Source organism: Pollachius pollachius, assembly GCF_949987615.1.
Source record: "Pollachius pollachius genome assembly, chromosome: 20".
NCBI lineage: Eukaryota > Metazoa > Chordata > Actinopteri > Gadiformes > Gadidae > Pollachius > Pollachius pollachius.
Window position 1 is genome coordinate 2,132,986 of NC_136953.1, and position 25,482 is coordinate 2,158,467.

Genomic DNA, 25,482 nt, shown 5'->3' on the forward strand with positions numbered 1-25,482 from the left:
CCAATGCTATTTTCCAGCAACACACATACGCATCTTCTTCAGTGTTTTAGGTTAGCAATCATAACAATAAGCATGTGTTTTCATTATCATGATGCACCTGTCGCATAACAACCATGCAGTGACTTGAAACTAAATGTGTCTCTCTCTCTCAATCGTTGCTTGTTGCCTGCCATGGTGTGGATTTAACCACAGAGGGTAAGTGTCCGTGTGTATGTGTGTGTGTGTGTGTAGTTTCCACCCAAAAAGGCCCTTTTATTTACCATGAAGCACATTCGCAAATAAATACAGAATAGCTCCTCCTGCTAGTAACAAATAAATAAAGTAACCCCCCCCCCAGGTTTTCAGCATGTTCCTGGAGACGCTCGTGGACTTTGTGACGGTGCACCGGGACGACCTCCAGGACTGGCTCTTCGTCCTGCTCACCCAGCTGCTGAAGAAGATGGGCGCCGACCTGCTGGGCTCTGTGCAGGCCAAAGTCCAGAAGGCCCTGGACATCACGCGGTGAGGACCACCCTGACGCTGAGACAGTCAGCAATCTTTTAATCATTTTGGTTTTGTTATCTATTTATTATCATTTTGTTTATTGTTTTTTTATTAGTGTAATTACAATTCCAAACCAAAGATTTTTGGTTTGTTGTAATAACCAGTTCTCAAGACTCTCATTACCTTAAAAGAATAGGAAGTATTATTTTGGGATTATTATTAATATTGGGATAGGGATGGCGAAAATGGAAATTATTCATGACTGACCACCGAGGCTCATTAACCGGTTGAAACCTGATCAGATTAAAATGTGCTATTTGAAATAACAGCCATTTCGAGCCGCGCCAACCGCCTGCTTTTTCATAACTCTGCTTATCTCTCTCCCGTTCTGCCTCCGACTCACACACACACACACACACACACTCACCGAGTGAGAGGCAGTGGCTCTAACCGCCACACGACCTGTGTTTGAATTGAAACACGAGGCATGCTTACTGCAAGTTGACCGTGTGTAGAGAGTGGGATCAAACGCCCACCTCGTTGAGACCCTGCGACGGATTCACCAGGGGCAAATCGGAAGAGGGCAGCGTTAGGAGCTCATTTGAAACATTGCTGCGGCTCATTTAAGAAAATGACAGCTCCGAATAGACGCCGCTTGTTTAGTTTTGAGGAGACAGAAAAATTGAGTGGGAGGGATAATTTTTTCACTTCACACAAAAAGATCTTGGAAGATCTTGGCGTTTAGTCTACTGTCCATAATAATTTAGATATCATATTCTCCGCCGCTCGCATGTGGGAATAATTAAGACTTGAGGAGAGATTAAACAGTGGGCTAGAGACGCGGTGTCCGTCCAACTTCCACCTCATCTGATCATCTTTTTGTGTGAAGTGAAACCAACACACACTCCACAGTCCACACTGACCCCAATTTTTTTTAACCGACAAGTGACAAGATTGATCGGTTAACGTTGATATGGTCAACCATCGGTCAAACGGTAATCAGTTAACATCCCTAATTGGGAAATGATTTGAAGATTGTTCTACTTGCTCTATTTCCTCAAGGTTAATTTCAATAACTGTTCATGGCACCACTCCTGGAACCATCACCTTATCGTGGTGGATAGGTTTTCGTATCATTGTGAACCTGAGGGCTGTGTTGTCTGGAGGCTTCCTACCCGGAGGAAGCCTGGGGCCCCCGTCTGGAGCGGCCCAGTTGGAGGGCTTGTCGGCGAGCACCTGGTGGCCGGGTTTGCCACGGAGCCCGGTCGGGCACAGCCCGAAAATGCGATGTGGCAACCCCCCCTCTCTGTCCTGTGGGCCCACCGCCTGCAGGAAGATCCGCTGGGGTCGGGTGCTCTGCCACATGGGTGGCAGTGAAGGTCAGGGGTCTCAGCGGACCAGACCCGAGCGGCAGAAACTGGCTCTGGGGATGTGGAATGTCACCTCACTGTGGGGAAAGGAACCGTAGCTTGGGAGAGAGGTGGAGAGCGCTACCAATTTGATCTGGTGGGGCAAACCTATATGCACAGTCTCAGCTCTGGTACCGTACTCCTGGATAGGGGTTGGACTCTCTTCACCGAAGTTGCTGCCTCACAGGGTGCCTCACGGGCTGGGCAGGTGTGGGGATAATCATTAATCCCCGGCCGCGGTGTTGGAGTTTACACCAATGGACGAGAGGGACGCCTCCCCATGCCTAAGGGTGGTGGGGGGGAAAACGCAGACTGTCGCCGTGTCCTGACGCCTGCTGCACGGCCTCTTCTTATCTGAGGCAGGGACAGGGAGGAGGTCTGTGTGTCAAAGAAGCACTGCTGTGTGCACCGAACTGCCTTTCTGTGCAAATGCACCGAACGTCAGTTCATAGCACTCTGCCTCCTTGGAGACCCTGAATGGAGTCCTGTATGGGCTCCAGTAGGGAACTCCTCAGTTCTGCTGGGAGACTTCAGCGCCCACGTGGAGAGGCTTGGTGGGGAGAAATGGCCTCCCTGATCTAAAACAGAGTGGTCGTCTGTTGTAAAGACCTCTGTGCGAGATAGAACTGTCTCCCGACCACCATCTGGTGAGTTGGATCAGGGAATGGGGGAAGACTCTGGACTGACCTGATAAGCCCAAACGGGTAGTGCGGGCGAATTGGGAACCTCTGGAGGAGGCCTCAGTCCTAGAGATCTTCAACTCACACCTCTGGCAGAGCTTTTCTGGTGTTCAAGACCTACATTGCTGAAGCTGCGACGGTGAGCTATGGCCTCAGTCTGGCACGGTCTTAGGTGCCTCAAGGGGCGGTAACCCTCGGACACCAGGTTGAACACCGGTGGTCAGAGACACCGTCCGACTGAAGAAGGAGGCCACCCGGGATATGTTATCCCGGAGGACCCTGAGGCAGTAGCAGGGTAACGACAGGCTCGAAGGGCTGAAGCCACTGCCGTGTCGGAGGCAAAGCAGGGGGTGTGGGAGAAGTTTGGAGAGGCAATGGAGAAGGACTTTCTGTCGGCACCAAAGTGTTTCTGGAAGAACATCCGGCACCTCAGGAGGGGGAAATGGGGAACCATCCAAGCTATGTACAGTAAGGAGGGGACTCTGTTGACCTCCACACTTTAAGGACTCCTGAATCCGACTAACACACCCTCTATGATGGAGGCAGAGCTTAAGGCTGATGTGGGTTTGTCTTCAATTTCCTTGGTGGAAGTCACTGAAGTAGTCAAACATCTCCTCAGTGGCAAAGCCCAAGGAAATGATGAGATCCAGATGGAAATGCTATTCAACATTGCGTGGGAGTCTGGTACAGTGCCAAAGGTTCCCCTGTCAAAAGAGTGGACCAGAGAGAGTGCTAATTACTGGGGTATCACACTACTCACCCTCCCTGGTAAAGTCTACTCCAAGGTGCTGGAAAGGATGGTTCGGCCGATCGTCAAACCTCAGATTGAAGAGGAACAATGCGGTTTCCAACCTGGACGTGGAACTACGGACGAGCTCTTCACTCTTGCAAGGATCCTGGAGGGGGCCTGGGAGTATGCCCATCCGGTCTACATGTGTTTTGTGGATCTGGAGAAGGCGTATGACTGGGTGGCCCAGGAGAAACTGTTGGAGTATGGGGTGAGGGGGTCACTCCTCAGGGCCATCCTATCTCTGCACTCCCAAAGCTAGAGCTGTGTCGCTTTCTCGGCAGCAAGTCAGCTTCGTTCCCGGTGGGTGTTGGCCTCCGCCAGGGCTGCGCTTTGTGACCAATCCTGTTTGTGATATTCATGGCCAGGATATCAAGGTGTAGTCGGATCTCATCACTGCTTTTTTTGCAGATGATGTGGTCCTGATGGCATCATCGGCCTGTGACCTTCAGCACTCACTGGATCGGCTTGCAGCTGAGTGTGAAGCGGCTGGGATGAGGATCAGCACCACTAAATCTGAGGCTATGAATCTCAGCAGGAAACCAGCGGATGGCCTACTCCGGGTAGGAAATTAGTCCTTAGCCCAAGTGGAGGAGTTGAAGTACCTCAGGGTCTTGTTTGCGAGTGAGAGTACGATGGAGCGCAAGATTGTCCGGAGAATCGGAGCAGCGGGGGCGGTATTGCGTTTGCTTTACTGCACCGTTGTGACGAATAGAGAGCTGAGCCGCAAGGCAAAGCTCTCGATCTACCGGTTGATTTGTTCCTTTCCTCACCTATGGTCATGAGGGATGGGTGATGACCCAAAGGACGAGATCGCGGGTACAAGCAGCCGAGATGGGTTTTCTCAGGAGGGTGGCTGGCGTCTCCGTTAGGGATATGGTGAGAAGTTCAGCCATCCGTGAGGTACTTAGAAAGGAGTCAGTTGAGGTGGTTCAGGCATCTGGTAAGGATGCCCACTAGGCGCCTACCTAGGGAGGTGTTCCAGGCACGACCAGTGTGGAGGAGACCTCAGGTAGACCCTGGACTAGGTGGAGAGATTATATCTCAACACTGGCCTGGGAATGCCTCGGGATACCCCCGTCAGAGCTGGTCAATGTGGCCCAGGAAAGGGAAGTTTGGAGCTGCTGCCCCCGCAACCTGACCCCGGATAAGCGATTTTGACGATGAGGATGAGGTTCATGGCACTATGACACTATTAAACATTGCTTGTGTGTTTTGTGTTCTTCAGGGATTCTTTCCCCTTCGATCAACAGTTCAACATTCTGATGAGGTTCATCGTGGACCAAACTCAGACTCCTAACCTCAAGGTATGGCCGACTTAGTAGTATTGTTTGTTTCAATGTTTTGTATAATAGCAATTTATCTGTCATAAGGTTTGCCTACACTAAGGTTTGCCTACACAAAAACTTGATTTAATTTTAAAGCTGATTTGTGTAATGTATTAGCTGTTTTTCAGTCCCCTATTAATTATAGTATTTTGATCATTTATTCTGTTTAGCCCATTTTATTGATGTAGTGGCAGTGGGGCTCCCATATCCGCCTACCTATGTGACTGATTCCCCCTTACCCCTGCCTGTTACTAAAGTGAATCTGAATCCTCTGGAAAAGTAAACTTAGTTGCCTGGGATAAAAGCGCATTTTAAATGAATCAATACAGCAAACAGTATCACAAAGCATGGGGAATGAAAATTGAACCCCAATATTGAAGATAGACTCTTGGTGTGGGACCTGTGATGTGGTGAGCTGAGCTAGTGTGTCGTTTCCCCAGGTCAAGGTGGCCATCCTCAAGTACATTGAGTCGCTGGCACGGCACATGGATCCTGGGGACTTTGTCAACTCGAGCGAGACACGCCTGGCCGTGTCCCGTATCATCACCTGGACCACCGAACCCAAGAGCTCCGACGTCCGCAAGGTAGGAGAAAGCGTCCGGTCGCAGCCGGTTGTACACTGCCTCCACCTCTTCTCCTAGAGCAGGGGTGTCAAACATACGGCCCGGCCCGCGAGATGATTTGATCAGGCCCGCGACTTGTAGAGCATACATGTCCACACATGTCAAAAAAAAGTCTCTAGCCCATTCCTGTGATGAGTTATGATTTTTCAAAGAAATAACCAAAATGCTCACTCCAGCCACTAAGGGGCAGCCAAAATAAAAAAATAAATTATGGAATTCCACACTTGTACTTGTTTCACCACAATTAAGAAGTTATCAAGGGTGACATCCCAATTACCAAAATTTCTTTGTCAAAAAGAAGAAAAGTGGACACAGAGTGCAGAGTTTTCCAGGAAAAATGGACTGAGAATTGTTTAGTCACAGAGGTGAATACAAAAGCAGTGTGCTTGGTATGTAATCAGCAAGTTTCAGTGTTCAAAGAATATAATATTCGGCGCCACTATGAGACTCATCATAAAGAAAAATATCACCATTTGAAAGGACAACTAAGAAAAGAGGAGATAGACAAATTGTTAGCTGGTCTGAAGAAACAGCAGTCTACTTTTACTTTCAGCCGCAGGGTCAGTGATGCAGCAGTGAAAGCCAGCTACCTTAATTGCTCACGAGATAGTGCAAGCATCCAAGCCATTTTCTGATGGTGAGTTTGTGAAAACATGCATGCTGAAGGCTGCAGAAGTCATGTTCCCTGAAAAGCAATCTGCTTTTGCCGACATTAGTATGTCGAGAAACACGGTCACAGATAGTGTAACAGAGCTCTCAGGAGACTTGGGCAGCCAAATGAATGATAAATCAGGTAATTTATTGCTTTTTCGGTTTCAATTGATGAGAGCACTGATGTAACAGATATTGCTCAACTGGCCATATTTATTCGGGGTGTTGATGAGACTTTGACAATCACCGAGGAGTTCCTTGAGTTGGTGCCTATGAAGGACACTACAATAATAATAATAAATTCTATTTATAACGCTTTCAACATCAACATCAACTTAATGACCTCAAAGTGCTACAATGCACATTAAAAGAAATACAACCAATAATTCTGAGCCTTGTCCTCGGAAGCTGGAGGAGGTTGGCCTGTCCAGATCGGAGATGGCGTGAGGAGGAATGGGGAGTGATGAGTTCTTTGAGGTATAGGGGGGCAGTGCCATGGAGGTACTGGTGGGACAGAAGGGAGATCTTGAATTCGATCCTGTACTAGACAGGAAGCCAGTGGAGGGATTTGAGGGTGGGTGTGATGTGGTGGTACTTCTGCACCCCCATCAGGATCCTGGCAGCACAATTCTGGATGTACTGCAGCCGCTGGATGTTCTTGCTGGGGATCCTGATGAGGAGTGTATTACAGTAGTCCAGCCTGGAGGAGACAATGGCGTGGACAAGTTTTTCGGAATCGGGGAGAGTGAGTATGGGACAGAGTTTTGCAATGTTCCTGAGGTGGAAGAAGGAGGTTTTGCAAAGATGGTGAATGTGGGCCTCAAAGGTCAGGTGAGGGTCCATTCTGACACCGAGGTTAGTGACTAAGGATGAGAGGTGGATGTCGTTGCCGGAGAAGCTGATGTTGGTGATGGTGGATGACCGGGTCTGGTGTGGAGTGCCAACAAGAATGGCTTTTGTTTTTGAGCCATTGAGCTGTAGGAAGTTAGCTGCCATCCACACCTTTATCTCCTCCAGGCAGGTGGAAAGTGTGGATAGGGCTGCAGAAGGGTTTGGGTTTGTGTTTATGTAGAGTTGGGTGTCATCAGCGTAGCAGTGGAAAGATCTTCCATGCCGGCTGATGACACGACCAAGGGGGAGCATGTATAGCGTGAAGAGGGTGGGGCCAAGGACTGATCCTTGAGGGACACCACAAGTGACGGAGTGCGTGTACGATTTAGCATCACCCAGTGATACATACTCTGTTCTGTACGAGAGATTTGATGTGAACCATGCCAGGGTAGTGTCAGAGAGACCGATGGAGTAGTGAAGGCGGTGGAGAAGGATGTGGTGGTCGACGGTGTCAAATGCTGCAGTGAGGTCGAGAAGGATGAGAAGTGATGGAGAGCCAGCATCAGCAGTCATCAGCGGGGCATTGGTGACCCTGACCAGGGCAGTTTCCGTACTGTGGCCAGAGCGGAAACCAGACTGAAACTTCTCATAAAGACTGTTTGTTATGAGGTGGTTGTGGAGTTGGGCAGAAACTACCTTTTCCAACACCTTTGAAAGGAAAGGGAGGTTGGAGATGGGGCGGTAGTTGGCAGGTGTTTCAGGGTCAAGGCTGGGCTTTTTGAGTAATGGCTTGATGACAGCAGTTTTCAGAGACGTGGGGACATGGCCGGACCGGAGAGACTGATTGATGATTTTGGTGATCATGGGACTAATTGCAGAGGAGTGACTTTTTATCAGGGTTGAGGGAAATGGGTCCAGGTCTCAGGTGGTGGGCTTCATCTTCTTCAGGATGTCTTCAAACTCATGCTGAGTGATGTCGGTGAAACAGCAGAGGAGCTGAGGGGTCCTGGACTGACGGTTGGCGGATGTGACTGGAGATGCAGGAGGGGCAGAGGGGCTGGGGAGAAGAGAGGGCGGGGGAGAAGAGAGAGGGGAGTGGGGGAGGCAGGGGGGCTGGAGAGAGGGAGGGCAGAGGGGCAGGGGGGCAGGAGAGAGGGAGGGCGGTGAGGCAGGGGGGCTGGAGAGAGGGAGGGCAGAGGGGCAGGGGGGCAGGAGAGAGGGAGGGCGGTGAGGCAGGGGGGCTGGAGAGAGGGGAGGGGGGAGGGGCAGGGGGGCTGGAGAGAGGGAGGGCAGAGGGGCAGGGGGGCTGGAGAGAGGGGAGGGGGGAGGGGCAGGGGGGCTGGAGAGAGGGGAGGGGGGAGGGGCAGGGGGGCTGGGGAGGGGGGAGGGGCAGGGGGGCTGGAGAGAGGGGAGGGGGGAGGGGCAGGGGGGCTGGAGAGAGGGGAGGGGGGAGGGGCAGGGGGGCTGGAGAGAGGGGAGGGCGGTGAGGCAGGGGGGTTGGAGAGAAGGGAGGGGGGAGGGGCAGGGGGGCTGGAGAGAGGGGGGGCAGAGGGGCAGGGGGCTATAGAGAGGGGAGGGGATGTTGTCTACTTTGGATTTGAAGAAGGAGATGAAGCTGTTGCACCGCTCCTGCGTGTTGTGTTCTGAGTGTGGGGGGGTCTGAGGTTTGAGGAGATGATTGATGGTTGAGAAAAGCTGCTTGGAGTTACCAGGGCTATTGTTGATTATGTGGGAGTTGAACCGGGGCCGTGTGTCACTGAGGGACTTGCTGTAGGCCTTCTGATGTTCCCGGTAGGCTAGTTTGTGAACAGCAAGTCCTGAGTCCATGAAACGCCGTTCAAGGACGCTCCCCGTTCTCCTCAGCAGTCGTAGCTCCCTGGTGTACCAGGGGGCTGAGCGTGTGAAGGTGACGGGTCTGGGCTGGGGCATGGCGCTCCAGGAGGGCGCTGAGCGATGAATTGTAGAGATCCACAGATTCAGTGACTGAAGGGGGGTTGGCAGCGGAGAGATGGAGGAGGTCAGTAGTCATGGTGACTGGGTTGATGTTTTTAAGGTTCCTGAAACTGATTTGTCTGTCGGGCTTATTGAGGGGGGACAGGGTGGGTAGCTCCATTGAGATGGCCTTATGGTCGGACACGCCCAGATCGTGCAGCGAGAGATTGCAGTGTGGCCTCTGGAGTGTGTTGGGACATTGACGTGTTGGGTGAGGTTGAGACTGTCAAGAAGATTAAGGAATTCAGCTACAGAGTAGGAAGGGGGGGTTGTCAACATGAATATTATAATCACCGAGTATGATGATATTCCCTGGGGTTGTGTAGAGTGTGGTGAGGAGGTCATGTATCTCAGGGATGAAAGCTGGGTTTGGTTTAGGGGGCCGGTAAATCAGGAGAATTGTAGTGGAAAGTGGCGGTTTGCATTTAAATGCAAGACATTCAAATATGGAGTGGACAGGCAGGGACAGGGGGGACAACTCAAAGTCTCCCCGGTGAACAACGGCAAGGCCACCACCGCGGCCAGTGGTGCGGGCGTGGCTGAGGTAGGTGTAGCCAGGGGGACAGGCTTCATTAAGACTAGAGACATCTGGTTGTTGCCAGGTCTCAACTAGGCACATGCAGTGTATCTCCTCATTGATGATGTGATCATGAATAAAAGACGCCTTATTATTGAGGGATTGTGCATTTAAAAGTTCAATTTTAACCGGGGATGCAAGGGTGGTGGTAGCAGAGTGTCTCTGTAGGGGCCGCAGTAGGCTGTAATCCACTCGTTTTCTGTCCTGCTTAGAATGAAATAGCCTCTTGGTGGCAGTGCGATGACGTACCAGTTGTGCGACGGCCGTCCAGATGGAGGGAATGTACTGCTCAGGCTGCTGGTGGTCAACAAAATGTCTGTGTGTACTCCGGTTGGCATAACGGGGGCAACGCAATAGACCTAGTTCTCTCATAAATAGTTCATTTATGAGGGGGATGTTAAGTCCAAGAGTGATTGCAGAGTTGAGTTTGTGGAGTTGTGAGGAGGAATAACTACACGCCATGCCAACCAAGGACGGATGCCACCTAGCTTCGCTAGCCGCTGGCCAAACAAGGTTAGCGCCACTTAGCAGCCAGCCAACAGCTGACCCGCTAGCCAGCAGCTAGTCAGCCGGTAGCCCGTCTGCCAGTGCCAAACGTCAGAAAAACCTCTCACGGTGGACTCAAGCCAAGCTCGTGGAAGTTCGTGGACTGTAGGGCTGTAATCTAAAGTAGAGGTAAGGTCCAGATTGCTTTAGAAAAGTTAGAGAAAGAAAAAATTGGTATCTAAAACGGTAAGAGACAGATAGACTCGGTGAGCAACAGCGGCCAAAACACGCCAGCGTCCACCTCCTGTCAAGCAACTGTACGACTCCACGCATAAAACACGTAAAAAAAGAAAACTGCCGCCCTGACAATAGCGAAAAGTGACTATATATAACTAGTAAACTTAGGTAATCTACTATAGACAAAAAAAATCAACAAAAAGTTCAAAAATATTAAAAATACAGAATAAAAACAAGCCAGACAGAGCGGTGTTAGACTCGCCAGCATCCCCGTTACTAGGCAACCCAACTTATACAACAGCAAATGACATATTCAGCTCTCTCGTTGGAGCTCGACAAGGTCGGAGCGGACTGGTGCTGTGCCGTCAGCCTGGCTACAGATGGTGCACCATCAATGGTCGGAAGAGAGGCAGGCGTTGCGACAAAATTCCGAGAGAAAGTACAGACGGCAAACGAGGGACAAGATTTTTGGGCATTTCACTGTATTTTGCATCAAGAAGCGTTGTGTTGCAAAACACTAAAAATGGATCATGTTATGAGTGTGGTTGTAAAAACTAACTTTCCTCAGAGTGCGAGGTCTGAATCACCGTCAGTTTGACCCTTTTCTCAGAGATAATGACATTCAGGCTGGCCTACCATACCACACTGAAGAACAGTGGTTAAGCCGAGGTGCCGTGCTCAAGCGTTTCTTTGAGCTACGAGAGGAAATTGGACAGTTCATGGAGAAAAAGGGTAGCCCAGTGAAGGAACTTAAATGTCCGCAGTGGGTGCAGGATCTTGCCTTTATGGTGGATATTACATAGCACCTGAATAATTGTAACAAAATGTTGCAGGGCCGTAAAAAAATTGTCACTCAGTATAACGACAGCATACGCGCATTCAAGGTAAAACTATCACTCTGGGAGACGCAGATATCTAGCGGTGACACCGCCCATTTGCCATGTCTAACAGCTGTGCATGCGACCGGACGTAATGCTGATATTGATCAATACAAAGACAAGATAACAGGATTGCTGCAGGAGTTCGAACGGAGGTTTCAGGTCTTCAGTGAACTAGAGAAGGAATTTGCTGTTTTTCGCTGGCCATTTACAGTCAAGCCTTCTGACATGCCAGCTGACATCCAACTCAAGATAATTGACTTGCAGTGTGATACCAATACGAAGGAGAAATTTGCGTCGGTGGGCTTGGACACATTTTATCAATATCTCTTGCCAGGGTACCCCAAATTAACATCCCTCGCTGCAAAGGTTTTATCCATGTTTGGGACTACCTATCTTTGTGAACAGGTGTTCTCTGTAATGAACCTAAATAAAACAAAGCACCACTCAAGGTTAACAAACACACACTTGAATGACATTGTGAAATGTGCTGCCACTCAGGATTTGACACCTAATATTGATGCACACGAGTGCATCAATATTAGGCTAAAAGATGCCAAGTTTCAGGAGCCAGCAGCAGCAAATAGAATGCAGTGAGAAAAAAAAAATTAATCAGCAAGTAGGCCTGGGCCTAATTCTTGTGATGCTCTTTCAGAAATGTTTGCACTCTGATGAATGCAGATCTTTGAAAATAAGTTTACTCAGGTTTCATGTTTAAAGATAATGAATATTGTGCAGTATATCATTCTCAGCTTCAGTAGCCTACAAAACAGTTTGATCTGATGTAGCCTAATCTCATTGCTCATGCACTGCTTTAACTTTTATGTTTGTTTATTTTATTTATATGTGCACATTTACAATTTCAAGGCAGTATGATAGCTTTCTTCATAGCTCCCACTTGAGTTTGTTTAGTGTGTCGAGTTGGTTCAGGTATTCAGATGTAAAAAATGTATTCACTCAGCTCTATAAAAATAAACCAGTTGTTAATGAATGTGAAATGCATTTTATTTCAATTCCATTGGCCTATCTGTGAATAAATGTGTTGTGCTACTATAGATCCTTGTGATCCGTGATTATGTAGGCTACAAATGTAGGCTGAATGATAAAGCATAGTACTGAAAAACAAAGCTAAAGATTTGGAGTTGATGTAGGTTATTTTGCCATTATTTTACTGGTCCGGCCCAATTGAGATCAGATAGGCTGTATGTGGCCCCTGAACCAAAATGTGTTTGACACCCTTGCTCTAGAGGCTGGGCCTTGTGGGGAGGTGTTCTTGGTTTTCTTGGTATCAGTCAAGAACCTCTTTAGAGTAATTATTCCCGTAAGTCCACCTCAATCCACTCCACCTAATGTCACCTTTATAGGTTACCTGATGACTTTAAACAGCAGCATTCATTTCGATTAACTTTTCATTCCATCATGATCAACAATGGACAGTGAGAAAGTAAACATGCCTTGTAGAAAATGTCGGCTAACGATGTATTGCATTGTGATTGAGTTAACATTTATATATACGTGTATATCAACGTATGGGTTTAAATTGCTTGTTTTTATGCTCTTTCAGTGTTTTGAGAGAATAGAATGAGGGTGGCTTTACTCAATACATATTTCAAACATGTGGAACAATGAGCTACATTTCTGTTTGGAAATCCCCCCAACGCCCAGCTCTGGTAAGTATCCATATATCTATATCTATATATTAGGGCTGTCAAAATTAACGCATTAACGAAGGGTGATTAATTTGTGGAATTAACGCGTGAATTTTTTTAACGCATTAACGCATGCGTAAAATGACTTCCCCAATATTTCACACAGCGAATTCTAGCGGCCACTCTGCACTAGTCGCCGCTAGTCGCCGCTCTAGAGTTTTGGCTGAGACACAAGATGGATACAGAACCGAAAGATGCTTGTGGCCCTCTGGATGGAAAGTTTGAGTATAAAAAAAACAAAGATGGAACACTTAATAAACAAGCAGTGATTTGCACACTCTGCAAGAAGGAGTTTTCGTTTCACCGAAGCACTTCCAGGCTAAAGTACCATATCATCGCTAAGCATGCGTTTGTCTGCGCTTCAAATTCTGGGGCAAGACCAGGGGGCTTAGTTCAGACAACGCTCACCGTAGGCCGTGCATTAAGTAAGTCTATTTCGGAGAACTTGACCCAAAAAATTGCCAAATGGATTGCAAAAGACTGTCGGACGATTAATATTGTTGAGGACAAGGGCCTCGCGGAAGTGTTACAAGTTGCTTCACGCAACGCATTCTACAAGCCACCATCAAGAGGCACAGTAATGACTAAAATCCCCGACCTCTACAAAACATAAAAGAAAAAGAAAGAAGAGGATTTGGCTGTAGCTGACTATGTCGCCCTGACAGGAGACCACTGGACCTCTGTGAGTAACAACAATTACCTGGGTGTAACTGCACATCATATCAGCTGCAAAGACTTGAGACTCTTCTAGAGCCCTGTCGGTAAGTAATCCAAATATTAATTATGAATAGGCCTATAGGTTGAAATAAAATGTAATTGATTAAATTGAAATGATATATTACCTTTTTGTAAACTACCAACTTCTGTTGTAATAACTTAATGATGTCTCTCTCTTGTGTGTGTGTGTGTGTTATTAAACTGCAGGTATGTAACTGAGACTGAAACCGTTGTACTGCCTGCCCTCTGCCACTTGCGTCATGTAATGGAGGTCTCTGATGATTACCCTGCATATGTGGTGAGATTTAGGACAGCATTCAAAGAAGACCTAGCCTCCTGCCAAGAAAAGACCAACGCATGGCTTAAGCTTGCAACGGCCCTGGATCCACGCTTCAAAGACTTGAAGACCCTGCCCAAGAGTGAAAGAGAAGAGCTGTGGACCACACTGGGAGGCATGCTGCATGAACAATCACCAAGAAGGTATCCACAGACTTCTGAAGATGGGCCACCCAAGAAGAAAATGAGCCTGCTCTTACAATTGTGCTCAGATTCAGATTCTGATGAGGAGGTGCAGCCTGGCAGAGACATACACAGGTACAGGGCAGCCCAGCATTAGTATGGAGGACTGTCCCTTGCAGTGGTGGTCTGCTCATTCAGGAGCCAATGAGAAGCTGGCCCTGCTGGCTCACAAATATCTAGCGGCTCCTGCATCCACAGTTCCATGTGAAAGACTCTTCTCAGTGGCAGGCCACATCGTGCAAAAGAAACGGTCAGCCTTACTTTCAGAAAATGTCAACCAGTTAGTTTGTCTCAGCAACTGGCTAAAAGAAGAATAGCCAAGAGAGCCACATTTTATTGTATGAAGGTGTGGTAGTTTGTTAATTTAAAAAAGGGAATATGTTCAACCAATGTTTAACCATTCTAAACTCCTTTAAAAAAAAAAAAAAAAATGAGAGCAATGGCTAAGATGCCCATAACGTTTGGAATGACGGTTACCTTTAAGTTTGATTTAAAAAAAAAAATGTTATATGCTCATAGGCATTGCAAAGAGACTGACACAAAACATAAATTGAAAGATGGTGTGGTATGTTAAAGTTTGATTTTATTTTTCATTATTAATAACACCATCATCTGGATTTTTTCATGAATAAAAGAACATGCTAAATGCCTATCTATCCGCCTTCTGTCATTTATCTTTCCGTTCCTACAACAATATACAGAGAAATTGAGAAATTCCGGGCATACTTACAAATGGTGATTAATCGTGATTAATCCGCAGCTACCCTGTGATTAATCTGATAAAATTTTTTAATCTTTTGACAGCCCTACACTATATCTATATATATATATATATATATATATATATATATATATATACACAAATCGCTTTCCGGTTGGATTAACATAGATGCGACTACATCGATAGGTGGGCCCCTGAATTGATTTAAAATGACCAAGAATCCGCCGGTGCACCGATTTAAACGTTGCGAATCAGTTGAGTGAAGCTTTAGATTGATATCAAGACAGCATTGTCAACTCATTTCATTCAGTTTCCAACAACACTTCTGAAAAATGGGATTTTTTTTTCAGAAGTGTTGAAAAATGGGATTTAATGAAGTGGGCGGATCCGTGTGTGTGTTTGTGTATGTTGGCGCTCGCGTCTCTCATGCGGAGAAACAGCCATATTAAAAATAGAACAATACAACATGTCTGAAAACTGTGAAACGATTTTCAGTGCACCAGTGAATCTGAAATCAAACGTGTGGAAGTCCTTTTGGTTTTATAAAAAGGGTGGGAATATTGACAACTGCCTCGCTATTTTTTAATTGTGTAGGACAGTGATCATGTCTATAAATAAACAAATAGACATGTAGTTCTAAATTGATACATTTGTCTTCCATTTTTTCCCCATGCCATAAAGAAACATATAAAAACCTAAGATCCAAGGTTCAGTGTGCGAAATACTGGTCAATATTCCGGGGGGTCCACATCCCCCGATTGTTGCGCAATACTGATCTAAATTATCTCAATATGCAGTAGGCCTATAACATTACAATATTTGCCTCAAGGAGAGGCAAAGTTGTGCATTACAATGCAAACACGACAATAATTGGCACCAATATGGCGCACTTAGAAGAGCAATCAACAACTGAATAAATGCCAGGTATAGCCTATTGGAGGCTGGCACGCAACCAGTGCATTTGCAATTCAGAGACTGCAGTATGACCGATCATGTGACATTATTTAACAATCCATATACAGCAAATACGATCAGACAGATACATCATTGAACACATACACAAAGCACATTCGTCCAACCACGGCGGACATTGACAATATTTTACAGAACAAGCCAAACATCACCATGGCAGGTGCGCTCTCTCTCGCATGCACGTAAACAATCACTCCAACTTCTCCAACTCCAAGGCTAGGCTGCTTCACTAAGACCACAACCAACCACAAGGCCTTCATAACCATGCAGTTTGCCGAAGCTGGAAAGGACACGCACAGTCGCACACACTCATCTTAACCTCTTGGACCTAACAGCTGCTTTTGATATAGTCTACCACAATATCCTCCTCCACCGCCTGCAATACACCATTGGACTCTCAGGAAATGTGCATAACACCTCGTACCTCACCGGCAGAACCGAGCCCATCGCCCTGGGCAAAGCAAAGTCACACACCCACACGACACCTGCACCAGAACAGCGCTGCCAGGATCCTGCTGAGGGTGCGCAAACACGACACACACACCCTCCAAGCCCAAAGAACAGGTCTCCGCACCATGGGTGATCTGGCCTTTTCCGCTGCTGCCCCTAAACTGTGGATTTGAATATTGTCCACTTTAAAGCAGACATGTTTAGAAAATGCAAACGCAAATTGGATGATTGCCTTTTCATTTGATATATGACTCAAATAATACGTTCATATCATGCAAAATAAAAAACATCAATGCTATTTCATAATCATTTTCAACATTACATTGCACATCATTATCTTCCTGTGGTCTGAAGATGTAATCTGTTCTCTCCCTCTGTCCTTCCATTTGTTTTTTCTACCACTGTCCTCTTTCACTCAAGACAAGGCCGCCCTATCTCTCTGGAGGCGGCCGGGTCTTTAACAGCTGAACTTTAGTGTTATGGCTGTGGATTTTTAAAAAAGTTTGTTTTTACCGTTGGGTTGACCTCATTGGTAAAATGCAGTGGTGCAAAGGCTTGAAAGGCTAGCGGTTGACACAGTCTCCCATTGACAATGTGCCCCAGACCGTGCATAGCTGGGTGAGCGAGGAGCTGGCTGTCAGGGCCAGCAATGCAGCCTCCCTGTCAACCGAGGGCAGCCAGCAAGAGAGGTGTAAGCAGGTAGAACGCCCCTCCTCCTCCACAACAACATGGGCACATGCCAAGCATGCCAACGGCCCCGCCCACTTCACCCTCTTCGTCTGCCTACTACCTTGAAGAGTGTTGCATTCTTGTGTGTGGCATCTCTGCCTTTATTATCCTTACTTTAACACCGTGTCCTTAAAGCCTTGATATCAATCTACAATGCCTGCCAACTCACCGCCGAGTGAAAATAACAATTTAGCCTTGCCAACCCTCCCCTGAAAAAAAGAAAAAGAATAAGTCTACTCCTAATATCACTTTGGCGCTATTTTCCACCAAAGTGATGTTTAGATTTTGTGAATGGAGAAGGAAGCCGTCCAATGTCATTGTGTAATACTGAAATAAATCTTAATATGAATGTTGACTATTTATTTCAACCACAGTTTAATAATATTAAGTAAATATGCTATACCAGTGAAAAGATATTGTTTTATTTTTCTTTAATTTGTTTGCACGTATAAAGCTTCAATGTTTGTACAGAGCCCAGCCTGCACCTTCTAATACTCATTTTTAAAGTCCTAACTAGCTGTTTCTCGAACCAGACTGTCCTGTGTCCTGGTCTCCCTAACAGGTTAAAATGCAGCCTGGCGTGGAGATGAATCGTTGTATTGTTACCTGAAGTATTATGAGCTCTTTCCAACCTGGTTCTCGACATTTCTGTGGTCCTTTATATTTGAAATATACATTTCTCATTACAAGAAAATTAAGTCAAATGGTTATTTGAAATCCCTTTTGGTTTTGGCCATATCTAATCGGTCTGTTCCATTCTAAAGCATTGTATAATCACTCTGCAATGTAGAGCTCCCCAAAGGCCAGAACCAAGTGTTTCTCACTCAGATGATACAACCAATGCTCAAAATACTACTATAACCTCTGCGAAGAAAATGCCCCTAGCCATTGGTCTGTTGCTTTGGTAATCATCTATGATCTGTTTGGACAGGCGGCCCAGGTGGTGCTGATCTCCCTGTTCGAGCTCAACACCCCAGAGTTCACCATGCTGCTGGGAGCGCTACCCAAAACCTTCCAGGATGGAGCAACCAAGCTGCTGCACAACCACCTCAAGAACTCCAGCAACACCAGCAGCAGTGTGGTAAGAGCCTGGAACCTAGTCTGGTGATAGTGATGTTATATTATTGATTGTCTTATCGAGGGAGTGACACTTGGTCATTGATATCTCCATGAACTTGGAACAAAGTTGTTCTCTGAGAGTGCAGCCGACTGTTTGGCCAGGCTGGACTTTCAGTTAACCTTTTAATTGTTTTGCATGGTCATTGTTTCCTGTTTTCCAGGGTAACAGAAGCACATGATAATTGCCTGGATATATCCTATTTAATCACAAAACCTCCAAAATGGTGTTTTACAGTGGCCATGCAAATGTTATTTGCATCAATAATTTTTCTAACAATACCGATCTGTAGACATAGCCTCTTGGTTCATTGGTTCCTTGGTTGTCACTCAGGGCTCTCCAAGCAACACTATTGGCCGGCAGCCGCAACGCCAAACCCCCAGCAGAACGAGCCCCCTTACATCTCCTACCAACTGTTCCCATGGCGGCCTGTCACCAAGGTATCCACCACCTCTGTATTCCATCCTCAAGGTCCCTGCGCATGGCTTTGACCACCTGTGTTAAATAGATATCATAAATTTGCTAGGAACGAGGGGGGGGGGCATTTTCTGTCCAAGGCTTTAATTATTAGTTATTATTATTGTGTATGTTTGTACGTGTATGTTTATGTGCGTGCTTAGCCCCCAGCTGGGTGATGAATGGCTCACTACACACTGGCTTTCACCCTGGAGGTCTCACACTAAAACCCTGAGTCACTGCATGTCTACTCCTCTTCTGCTGTTTCTGATGCTCTCTATAAGCGGCTGGACAATCCTGAAACTTTTCTTCTATTCCCTCCTCATCCTTTCTCTCCGCCTCTTCTTCGCATTCTGCCCCTTTCCTTTTCTTCTTCTCCCTGTCTATATCCGTGATCCCCTTGGTGGTGTCTCCCCAATGCCCCCCCTCTCCCCTCTCCATCTCCCCCCCACCACTACAGTCGGTTGTGGGGCTGTGGTGTCGACGGGCTTTCAAAGCCAAACGCCCCTGCTCCCCCCTTCCCTCCTCCTCAGCCACAGTCCACCCCTGCTGCGCCCTCCAACAGGGTGCTGCGCCGAGCCTACTCACCCAGGTAACTGAGGGTGTGTGTGTGTAGGGGGCGGGTCATAGCCCTCCGGGATGCACGGAACCCTCCAACACCTCCTTTTTGTTTGAAAGGCCAAACGTGATTCAAGTGTTTGAATCCACTCTCCGCTAACCACGTCTAACAGGCAACATTTAATGTGTAAGTCCAGCGAAAATTGAACCCAGGGTCTTTTTCTGCATGAAAACAGATCAAATAAGCCTTCCAGACATTTTTTCGTTGATCAACCAGTAGAGAGCATCCCCGGAGCAACGCTAACAGCCCAAATGGCTAACCAAACTGGCATTTTTATACCACTAATGTTGCTAAAAATAGCTCCAAACCACTGCAGTAGCATGACTAGGGTCCATACACATGAAAACGAAGCATCAACAATGTAGGTAGCAAACCTGGAGTTTATTTTAAAATACTCAATTATCTAATGCAATACAGAAGGAAGGCAAAAAACACGTATACTTTGATGTTTTTGGCAGTTTGGTCTAAGTAGTTTGTAAAAACTTTGAAATAGTTTGTAAAAGGTCCCAGCAGCTTTCTAAAGAGCACTGAAATGTCACACGAGATCTCACACGGAGCATGAGGTCTATTGCCGGAAGAGACTACAGCGATCGTGTCATCCGATCTGAGGCCGCATGTTGGGCAGATTGAAGATGAAGATGAAGATGAGGATGACGCAAAAACATGCCCCTTTTTTTACCCCTTTTTTATCTCTAAATTGGGGACCTATTTCAGTCATAGTGATAAAAAAAGGCATAGATAACTATGTTGACAATCATATAAGATAAATTACTCCTTTTAAAACCAAAGAACGGTCTATCTCGTGGCCCTTCGGTCTTCGATGAGGGTTTCATTTCGCAAGAATATGTACAACCACCAGATGCCGCTGTCTCAATTCCATTCGAATAGCTTTATGCCACGACTATTGTTGTGAACAGTATTACCAATGCATTATTTATCTTTATTTTTTGTACCTGATGGAAGTATGTTTTCTTTCCCTACGAGAGTTTTGTACTTTGTTAATGCATAACAATTTAAATATATATATATATATATATATATATAAAACCCTTAATATAACCCAATATATAAACTTAGCACAAAAAGTAAGGAAATTTGTGTTTGGTAGATTATTTCTCTGTTGTAACAATTATTTTTGGCAGTAAATCTTATACCGTTGGAAAGCCTGTTTTGTTCCCTTTTAAATGGTGCCCTATTTGTAAGGAACATGCATTTGTGGAATGAGCAGCAGCGCTGAGTATGTGGGTTGCACTCATGAAAAATTGGGCAAATCTTTTCTGCCATTGCCAAACAGGTTATTTTGCTGTTGCTATTGACACTTGTTTTGAGCTTCTGGTACCCCACCTGATTGGCAGCACCTGTGAGCATGGACCCTACTACTGTAAGTACAGCTACAGTAAGTGTTTGCTCCAAGAATCGGCATGCTGCGTTTGACTGATCTGGATAGGGCCCTTGCGATAGGGCAACTTCAAGCTGGTGTTCCGCAAAACCAAGTTGCAGCATTATTTGGAGTGAGCCCTAGTACCCTCTCCAAACTGAAGGCCAAGTTCCATATAACGGGGGATGTCAAAGACAGGCTGCGAAGTGGGCGTCCCAAGAAGACGACACCCCAAGAAGACCATTTCATCACCCTGTCAGCACTTAGGTGCCATAGGCTGTCTTCTAAAGATTTGCAGTCAAGGTTTGCAGGACGATATGGCCGCCGGCTCTCTGCGCAGACAATCCGGAACAGACTATACGCAGCCAATATCCGGTCTCATAGGGCTGCCAGGAGTCCTGCCATGACTGCCCTTCACCGTCAGGCCCGTTTGCGCTGGTGTCGGTAACACGTGCGTAGGCAGAGTCCAGATTCTGCCTACGGCAGTTGGATCATAGGGTCAAAGTGTGGAGAAGGCGCGGAGAACGCTATGCTGATTGCTGCACCGATAGAATAACAACTTTTGGTGGAGGCAGTGTGATGGTGTGGGGTGGCTCACTGGAAAAAAGAGGCTTGTCATCATTGGAGGCAATCTCAATGCAGAGTGATATAGAGATGAGATTCTGCAACCAATGACAATCCCATATCTCCACAGTCTGGGACCGAACTCTATCCTCCAAGATGACAACGCACGCCCCCACAGGGCGGGGTTTATCAGAGACTACCTGCAGAATGTGGGAGTGGAGAGGATGGAATGGCCTGCTAGCAGTCCTGACCTCAACCCCATTGAACACTTGTGGGATCAGCTTGGGCGTGCTGTTCGTGCCAGAGTGACCAACACAACCACGTTGGCTGACAAATGCTGGTTGAAGAATGGGATGCCCTCCCACAGCAGTGTGTGATCAGGCTGGTGACCAGCATAAGGAGGAGGTGACAGGCTGTTGTGGCTTTGTATGGTTCTTCCACACGCCACTGAGGCTCCTGTTTGTGAAATGAAAAAAAAATGAAATTGCCAATATGTCTTGTTTCTTCAAACTTCAATCATCCAATCCACCAAACACCAAACAAATCAATGGCAGTATAAGCTGTTTGGCATTGGCAGAGAAGATTTGGCAAATTTTTCATGGGCGCAACCCATATACTCAGCTCTGCTTCTCATCCCACAAGTGCATGTTCCTTACAAATGGGAACCATTTGAAAGGGAACTATACAGGCTTTCCGACGGTATAAGATTTATTGCCAAAAAGCATTGTTACCACAGAGAAATAATCAGCCAAACATAATTTTCCTTACTTTTTGTGCTAAGTTTATATAAAAATGTTTTCAATACATTGGTAGTCAAGGCGGGGACCATTTTTTGTTAAGGCCGCCTTAACCATACAGTGCTGGGGGAAACACTGATGTTATTTTTTTTATTTTCTTATTTATTTGTAATTTAAGCAAAAAAACACATCAAAAAATGAATATAGATGCGACTGAGTTTTTCTTATTGTTAGCACTGAACATCGCTGACAGACGTGTCACTTAAACAGAGTTTGTTTAGAAAAAGGTAGCATTATTAAATCCTTAATTTAACCAGGTTGAGTCTCATTGAGATAAAAATCTCTTTTGCAAGAGAGACCTGGCCAACATGGACAGCAGTACACAGTTGCAAGATAAAACACAAGACAAAGTACAAGTTCAATACTAAGTGCAATAGTAATTATACATTTAGATCATTGACTAAAACATTTGCATTTTCCGATGGAGTCCGACATCAAATTCTTTGCAACAGCTTTAAATTCACTGAGAGTAACTAGGTCTTGCAGCTTGAGCTGCTTCTGCAGGTTATTCCAGGAAGATGGTGCAAAAACCTTAAAGGCCTTTTTTCCCAGTTCGTGCTTCAGCAACACTCATAAGGACCATGTCCTGAGACCGTAACCCATGGGGGACACGTTTCCGGGACATATGCAGTGACAAATAACAGGGAAGCTTACCTAAAATTGCCTTGTAGATAAAAACATACCAGTGACTAAGACGTCGCATAGACAGAGAAGGCCAGTTAACTTTTGAGTACAGCGTACAGTGGTGAGATAAGGCTCTGCTGTTTCTAATAAACCTCAAGGCTCCATGATACACAGTGTCCAACATATGTAGACAGTGAGCTGATGCATTAATGTACAACTGATCACCATAATCAAGAACCGGCAAGAAGGTAGCTTCGACAAGACGTCGTCTGGCCTCAAGAGAAAAACATAATTTGTTCATAAAGTAAAAACCTACCTTTAGTTTCAGCTTTTTCACCAGATTTTGTATTTGAGTTTTAAAAGTGATGTGCTCATCGATCATAAATCCCAAGTACTTGTAGATGGATTCAATTTCATTACCATGAGATGTTAAAATTTGCTGATTTAGCACCTTCTTTTTGGAATTTGAAAATACCATAAATTTGGTCTTTTCAGCATTGAGAGCAAGCTTCAGTTGACAAAGCTGAGCCTGAACTCTATCAAAAGTACTTTGCATGTACTCAAAAGCCTTTATTGAGCGTGGATGCACAACAATAAATTAAATTACACTATCATCCACATAGAAATGAAAAGCTGCATTTGGGACATTTTGTCCAAGGCTATTAATATATAAAGTAAATAAAAGCGGTCCAAGTAGTGAACCCTGGGGGACTCCCTTATGCACTGTAAGAATGCAAGAAGTGAAACCATCAAACTGAGTGGCCTGAGTTCTCTCAGTGAGGTAGTTAACAAACTATCCCACAGTATGATCAGAAAATCCAATATTAATAAGTTGCTGTATTAGAATATGATGGTCCACAGTATCAAACGCTTTAGATAGATCAATAAAGAGTTACACGCAATGTTCTTTTTTATCTAGTTCTCCTATGATGTCATTTAAAACTTTCGTGGCAGCAGTAGTGGTGCTATGATTTTTTCGGAACCCTGATTGATGCACATTTAATATTTGGTGAGTATTGAGATAATCTTTAACCTGCTCACTGACCAGGGATTCCAGCACTTTTGATAACACTGAGAGGTTTGAGAGTGGTCTGTAATTATTTAAAATTGTTGGAACCCCTTCTTTTAGTAGGGGTCGAACATAAGCAGCCTTCCAGATCTTAGGTATTTTGTTTGAAGCCAATGAGAGATTAAAAAGATGTGTCAATGGTTCAGCTAATAAGTCTGCTGCTAATTTTAAAAACCTTTGTGAAAGGCTTTGTGAACCTCAGCAACTGTAAAAGGGGTAAGATTGAAAATGTTGTGTACATCACTAGCATTGTTACTGAAATTTACAGATTTAACAGCAGAATGTGGGGCAGAATTGAAGAGGAACCCAGAATAAATAAAATGTTATGAACAGCAATGGAATCTTTGACTATACAAGACGGTTATTCATATGAGGTTTTAGAAGCAGATAATGACTTAATTGCTTTCCAGAATTTTCTCGGATCATTCAAATTTTCTGTAGTGTGTGTAGTTAGATAATACTCAGATTTGGCTTTTCTGAGGAGAGAAGTACATTTGTTTCTCAGCTGCCGAAAGAGAAGCCAGTCCGCCTCAGTGCCTGACTTTCTTGCCTTTGCCCAGGCCGCATTACGTTCATGAAGCAGGCCGGAAAGCTCAGCTGTGAACCAAGGGTTATCCCGACCCTTAATTCTAAACTTCTGCATAGAAGCATGTTTGTTTAGAATTGCATGAAAGGTATCATGGAAAAATGACAAAGCCATTTCAACATCATCAATAAGGGCAATTCTAGTCCAGTCAAAAAGATATACGTCATATAGAAAACCCTGCACAACAAACATCTTCAAATTAGGCCTTTCTACTAAACGAGGTTTACACTTAACAATCTTGGTGTCTCTTATTGCTGCTATCACACAGTGATCACTTACATCATTTGGGAAAACACCTGTGGCAGAATATTTAAAAGGGACATTAGTCAAAAGTAGCTCAATAAGTGAAGACGTCTCAGGACATTTTGGGTTCGGTCTGGTGGGGGAGGTAATTATTTGTGTTAAATTTAAAGAATCACACTGTGCCTTAAATGCATCTGACACAGGCGTCAACCAATCCCAGTTAAGCTCACCAACCACAACAATTTCATTATACTGCATTTGTGACAGACTTTTCACCAGTGTGGACATCGAGTTACCTATTGGCAGTTGGAGGCCTATAACAACCAACTATCATGATATGATGGTCTTTTGAAACTTCCAAATTTAAGGATGAATAATAGAAGGGGGTATGGGCGCCGTGCATTGCTCATTTTCTTTCTGCCGAAAATTGTCACCTGTTTGGGCCATCACCAGTTTGCACCCCTGATACGAATTGGGATGAATTTCCATAAATATGAGTGGACAGGAGTTTGAGCATGAGCAACCATTCAACTATTTTATTTCATTTTTGTGACTTGGAGCCTTTATTGAAAAAACATACTTTCAACCTTCATAAAGAAGGGGTATATTTCACCGGGTTCTCCACATTTATACAGCCTGCATGAAACAACATGGTACAGCACAGTGTTCACAGTGACAGCCAAACTAAAGCGACTTTTCAATTCTGCATTACTCAGGCTAGTATCTAGTAGTAGAGGATACGATAACTTAGACAATGCATGATTTGTGTTTTTCCAGTCATCTGAAATGAACAAAATGTGTGTGTCCGTCCGTCTGTCTGTGTATGTTCAGCATGACAGAGTACGACACAGAGAACATGAACTCTGAGGAGATCTACAGCTCGCTGCGCGGTGTTACTGAAGCAATCCAGAGCTTCAGCTATCGCAGCCAGGAGGACCTGAATGAAGCCACCCGCCGAGAAGGCAAGAGGGACGACACGGTGAGTCCACTACTGGGACCAGTTTACCCAGTCCCTTCTGGCTGGCAGTGGAAACACTGTCACCACTAAATCACCTTCCCAATGTAAGGAAGGATTCAGCACGGAAAGAGAAGGAGAGGTCCTCTGGGATGACATGAAAGTGTAAAGTAATAAAATACTATTACCTTTGGAGAGAAAGTCAAATGTAATGTCAATGATACTGTTTCATATTTTTTTGAAGTGTTTTACTGAATAAAGTCAATCGTCCCATGGTCTGTTCAACATGTTTCTA

General features: G+C 45.6%; 1 protein-coding gene across 1 annotated transcript in view; it reads left to right on the forward strand.

The window, feature by feature from the left end:
• clasp1a (cytoplasmic linker associated protein 1a) overlaps positions 1–25,482 on the forward strand; it is a 133,555-nt gene that overhangs the window by 77,107 nt on the left and 30,966 nt on the right. Inside the window, exons 28-33 of the mRNA XM_079757971.1 lie at positions 338–501; positions 4,588–4,666; positions 5,128–5,271; positions 17,711–17,860; positions 18,230–18,336; positions 25,064–25,211. Of these exons, the coding sequence (XP_079614097.1) occupies positions 338–501; positions 4,588–4,666; positions 5,128–5,271; positions 17,711–17,860; positions 18,230–18,336; positions 25,064–25,211 (792 nt within the window). The remainder of the gene's footprint in view (positions 1–337; positions 502–4,587; positions 4,667–5,127; positions 5,272–17,710; positions 17,861–18,229; positions 18,337–25,063; positions 25,212–25,482) is intronic.